Source organism: Nestor notabilis, unplaced genomic scaffold (genome assembly GCF_000696875.1).
Source record: "Nestor notabilis isolate BGI_N333 unplaced genomic scaffold, ASM69687v1 scaffold21241, whole genome shotgun sequence".
NCBI classification, from domain to species: Eukaryota; Metazoa; Chordata; class Aves; order Psittaciformes; family Psittacidae; genus Nestor; species Nestor notabilis.
This window is the reverse complement of record NW_009916373.1, coordinates 10211-15945: the sequence shown is the minus strand read 5'-3', so window position 1 is coordinate 15945 and position 5735 is coordinate 10211. Positions and strand designations below refer to the sequence as shown.

At 48.3% G+C, this 5735-nt stretch overlaps 1 protein-coding gene across 1 annotated transcript in view; it reads right to left on the bottom strand.

Annotated features, from left to right (window-relative positions):
* Nucleotides 1-1424: 1424 nt before the first annotated feature.
* Nucleotides 1425-5735, bottom strand: part of LOC104413537 (E3 ubiquitin-protein ligase ARIH1-like) — a gene marked incomplete at its 5' end in the record, with an annotated part of 7637 nt that continues 3326 nt past the window's right edge. The window contains 2 exons of the mRNA XM_010024552.1: nucleotides 1425-1914; nucleotides 4483-4595. Of these exons, the coding sequence (XP_010022854.1) occupies nucleotides 1830-1914; nucleotides 4483-4595 (198 nt within the window). The remainder of the gene's footprint in view (nucleotides 1915-4482; nucleotides 4596-5735) is intronic.

The window sequence follows — 5735 nt, the reverse complement described above, 5'->3', positions numbered from 1 at the left end:
AGGCAGCGCCGGTCCCCACGCAGCCCCTGGAGCAGCAGCAGAGAGCACGGGGAAGGCGGGCTGTGGTGCGGGTGCTCTCACATGAATCCCATAGGAAAACAAGCCAGTGTTGGGAGGGCTGAAGGGGAAAACAGGTACAGAGGGACCAGACTACACCGCTGGAAGTGCCGGGAGCCATCGGTGAGGGAGCTCAAACGACATTTGGTATTTAAGCCCTGCCTTCATTCAGCCCTTTGCAGGTTGATTCCCCCTTGCAGCTGGCAGAAAGCCTTTGAGGCCACTAACCTGGCGAAAAATACCACAAAAGGAATTCCTATACAGGAGTAAATTTAATAAAACCACCACCAATTGTTTACTTTAACATAGCTCTTGTTACAGAAATAATAAAAATGGACTCAGCAGCTAACTCGTTAGTTCTTTCCCCTTTTAATTGAAAAATAGTCCGCTGATTTCAACTTCTACTGCACTAGATGGAGTGTTAAATATGTGCCAGGACAGGACGCCCAGTAATTGAGCCCAAAACAAACACAAAGACAATGCAATCATCTTTCCTTTTCAATGTTATGACTCGTTATAATGTAAGTGAAACTCAAACAGCAAGGAAGGGTCCGTTTGACAGGTGAGAGGGGGAAAGAGAGGAGATCCACAGCCGAAATTTGTCCATTAAGTCTTGTGAGAAGCGGTGCAGAAACACCCCTTCCTTTTCCTGCCTTGGAATTAGAACTCTGAATCCACACACACCCCTCCTCTGGGGTCAGAGCACGTGTCCTGCGTGCACAGGTGGGAACAGCAGAGCTGGATTGGGGTAGGTATTGATCCAGGGCCAAACCAAAATAGACTAAAAGGCAAAACTCATCCTGAACCGGAGGCTCCTGAGTTGCTCCCGCGACGCACACGGGTCACCGAGCGCCAGGAGCTGCGTAAGGGGACAGGGCCGGCGCCAGCGGTGGATGGAAACACACACAGAAGGAAGAGGAGAAGCTACTGCTCTGGGAAAAGCCTTCCGGAAAGAAATGAACTAAACTGTATATTCACTACAGCAGCACACGCTCCCCCCGCCCCAGCCCAGGGCAAACCAAACCAAACTGAAAGAAACTGCACAGCAAATAGACATAATCTTGAAGATTTTTAAAGAATAAATATTTTTTTTTGTAATTAAACATTATGCAAACACGTGCCACGCTTGCTCTTTGTCCATGCATATGCGCTATATACAACTTTGAAAAATACTGTGTTGTCCTCTTTTTGTTTTAAAAGTCATATACAAAGGTTTTTTTGTTGGTTTTTTTTTCTTCATGTCTGTGTACCCCCCTTCCTCCCCTCCCCTCCCCAAGAATCACCTTTACAACGATCCAAATCCACATTCATTCATGTACTTGGGTGGCAGAGAGGAGGAGGAGGGGGGTAGGGAGAGCCTTCCCCCCCTTACCAAAGTACATCAAAATGGCTGGTTTGGACATGAAAAGCAGTGTCAAGAAACTGGTTTAAATTTCATCTGTACTACACACAGGAAAAGAAAGATAGAAAAGAAAAAAAGGAGTCTGCTTGGAGAATGAAGCTACGTTACAAGTTAAAGTTGGAGGGTTTTTCCTTTTTAGTGCGTCTGTCACACGCGTGTTGGCCACCTAGAATACTGTTGTACAATGGGTTATCTACCTTTGTTTTTTATTACAATATAATTTACTTAAATGTTCTGTTAACAAAACAGAATCCCAGTACTACAGACCAGCGGTGGTAATAGGCGGAGCGCCTTGTGTGTGTTTATTGGAATTGCATGAGCACTCTAGAGATGGGAAAGGTTTCAGAGTTCATTTTATGCAGGGCCAGGCTCAGTCCTCGATGTATTCCCACAGGTCCTTCTCGTAGCCTTCATGCACATGCTGCAACAAAACCCTTCGTCGGCTCTCGCAGTATCTGGGACAAAGAGGAAGAGCACAGAGGAAGCACATCAGGAACCACAGCTCAGTGCCGGCAGCCAGCAATGCAGACCTACATTAAGCCTCGCTTCCAAAAGAGGAGATCCCCCCGAGAAGGGACTTCGTCGCCCGTTAACAGCACTAATTAAGACTTGAGTTACTCCAGTCACTCAGCTGCAGGTCCCTGGCTGCAAAAACAGCATGCAAATTTAGAGCTTCCCATGCAAAAGCATCCCTACAGCTGAGAAACCGCCACTAACAACTGGAAAAGGAAGAAGCGGTGGCTGCAAAGTGCTGAAGCCAGAGCACAGGTCTGTGTCACAGCAGTGACACCCAAAATAGGCTGAAGCTCCCTCAAACATGGGCTGGTGCCTACCCTAAGCTGTAGCAGGATGACAAAAACCAGGAGGCTAGCTGGGCAAAACCCAGTTTCATTCACCCTCTAGAAACCCAGTGGAGATGGAAGCGGTCCTTCTGGCTACAAAAAGGGTTGCTGGGCTGGATGGAGTTCAAGCGTTACCTTGCATTGCAACTCTTGGCTCTCACAGGGTTACTACACCCTGCGGGGTCTTCCCACCTACACTCGCTTCTACAAAGCTGCAGATAAAACCTGATCCCAGAGTTAGGTACAGTCCTACCAGGATCAATGATACTGAGGAAAAGTGATATCATAGGAACATATCAAAAGATGCCATGTTCATTTCGGGTGCGTTAGCCAACTAAAAAGATAAAAAGCAGAGAAACATTTAAAGTATTCAGGTTCCAAAGAGCAAATGATAAATAAGCAGCAGCATTTCCGAATTAAACCCCTTCCAGTGGTGATATCAAAGCCTCCAGCATCTTCAGGCACGCAGGGAACAAGACAAGTCTCAGTTACAGCTCCAATGCCCAGCTGTGGAGCCAGTTCATGGATCACCAGCACACAACACACCACTCTGGGCTGGAACGGGAGAAACTGGAAACCAGGAGCCGACTGCCAAGCTGCTGGTTCCTGATGGGAACTGTGTGCTTCAGTTTCCTGCAGATTTATCTGGATGAAACTGCTCTGCCTCTTCTCACCACTATCGGCTCTTAGAACAGAAGTCATCGCACACAAAGTCCCACTGATCTTCTGACGCATGTGACAGCAAACACACACAGTTGCTGCTCTCCCAACTTCAGTCATTTTGCTGGGGGGGGTTTAATCCCACTTTCTAGAAGTGTCTTTGCAAGCTAAGGGATTGGAACAGCTCAAACCAAACCAACTATGGGGTCAGGTCCTGCACGTTCCCAGAGCTCTTTAAACCCACGCCAACAACATCCTCGGTCCCAGTCTTACACCATAACCGGCACACAAAGAGCACTGTGCAGGACACGATTAAGACATGACTGAACTAGTTAATATGGGACTTGCATGGGCTTGACAGTTGCATACTTTCATGCCAGAAACATGAAAGCAGTTTTGGGACACTGTGTTTTCAGGCAGTTCAGGCTCTATTAGGTTTTAATTTCTTCTGGATAGTTGTTACCGTGCCTAGAAGCGCATCCCGTTTCAAAGGACTTAACTGAACATGCAGCTTGATCTGAGATACCAACTTAATGGTTGTCTTAAGAGCATTAATCACAAAATACCTCAAAGGAGAAGGTCTGGTAAGTCTTTTCCAGCCCCAGCCGTGCTGCCAGACTATGTAAAAGCCACAAGCCCACTAAAACTTAATGGCTACTGCCACCCCCCAGAGTACTTTAGTCACTACAGCTCACCCTATTTTGGCTTTATTTCCCCCCTAAGCCAGGCATAACAAATTCAGTGACTTTGGCAAAATGCCTCAAAAACACAAGCCCTAATCCTGTGACTCATCTGCATTCCCAGCTTTGTATTTTTCCACTGTGCAGAAGTGATTCCCCTGGGAGTGTGAAAACCCTTGGCACTTGTGCCACCTGGACCCTGGTTCCTCTGCTCTCCTCCCTCTCTCTTAAGGACAGCTTTTCTACACCCACTTTTTGCAGAAATAGACCAAAACCAGATGAATAAGAGCTGATTGCTCCCTTATGGCAACTCATCCTAAGCCAAAGCTGTCAGCCTGGAACAATAGAATCACTCCTTGTTCTTCAGCCCTCACTACACAGGTCCCATCTTGGTCCTGGCCATTCCCACGCACTCCTGTGCAGGAACAGCACTGTATTAAAAGCTGTAGCTTCTGGTCACAAGTTCCTTCCATTATGGGATTAAATCTTCTCGCTACTGCTCAGCAGAGCGGATACAAGGCAGTGCTGGAGCCTCTCCCTGCAGACTGTCACCTCCCCAGGGGCTGGTCCCAGCCAGGGCACACAGAATCCTGCTGCCAGCATCTGTGTGAGGGCTTCACCGCTGAGGACCAGGGGCTGGTGTGGGACACCGCCACTGCTGTTCTCTGATGCCCAGGGTCTGGCTGATGATCACAGTGTATGGCAGAAGGCCAAGAGCAAACAGCTTCCCAGGGATATGACTCTGGAGAAACCATAGCTTGGCAAGTACACGTGCCACTACCTGTCACGTGGGATGAGAATACAGGCAGCTTTGAGGTAAACGATTATTCAGACAACAAACCTGTACTTATCCTGCACTTTCTGCTTTATGTCTTGCAGCGAATCTTGGGATATATCTCGCTCAAGGTACCCAGAAAGCACTTCTGTAGCATTCTCTAAGTCTGCTTGGTTATTCTACAAAGACAGGGGTAAAAAAACAAACAAACAAACAAAGAGTATGGGGGTTAAGGAAAGCAAGACTTCTTTTTCCTCAATGCAACTGAAATCAGTATTGAAAGAAAACAAGGATTAGATAATGCACCAAGTAATGCTCGAGTAACCTCCTCCAAGCATCAAGACTAAAAAGCTGAGATTTCTTCATTTGATTAAAAGAGAACCTGCATATCTACCAGCAAGTCTTATGTCTTCCTCGATCTGCAGTATCCCAGCCTGGTTTGGGTTGGAAGGGCCCTTAAAGCTCACCCAGTTCCAACTCCCTGCCACAGGCAGGGACACCTTCCACTAGAGCAGGTTGCTCCAAGCCCCTGTGTCCAAGCTGGCCTTGAACACTGCCAGGGATGGGCCAGCCACAGCTTCTCTGGGCACCCTGTGCCAGCGCCTCAGCACCCTCACAGGGAAGAGCTTCTGCCTCAGAGCTCATCTCAATCTCCCCTCTGGCAGGTTCAAGCCATTGCCCTTGTCCTGTCCCTCCAGGCCCTTGTCCAAAGCCCCTCTCCAGGTTTCCTGGAGCCCCTTTAGGCCCGGGAGCTGCTCTAAGGTGTCCCCTACAGGAGCCTTCTCTTCTCCAGGCTGACCCAGCCCAGCTCTGTCAGCCTCTTCCATGTCTCATTTTGTCCCTTATCTATTTTTCTTTTACCAGCAAAGCCTCTGCTGACTCCTGGTACCTGCACAGCAGCACCGGAGCACAGCCTGCACTCCTGCTCAGCAGCTGTGTGTGCCCTTTGCTGAGCACATAGCACAGAAGCATCCTGCTTAGCTTCTGCACACAGACAACCAACAAAGGACTGCTCCAAATCATAAACGTCTCATTTTGTCCCTTATCTATTTTTCTTTTACCAGCAAAGCCTCTGCTGACTCCTGGTACCTGCACAGCAGCACCGGAGCACAGCCTGCACTCCTGCTCAGCAGCTGTGTGTGCCCTTTGCTGAGCACATAGCACAGAAGCATCCTGCTTAGCTTCTGCACACAGACAACCAACAAAGGACTGCTCCAAATCATAAACAGTCATAGAATCACAGAACAGTTTGGGTTGGAAAGGACCTTAAGATCATCTAGTTCCAACCCCCCTGCCATGAGCAGGGACACCACACACTG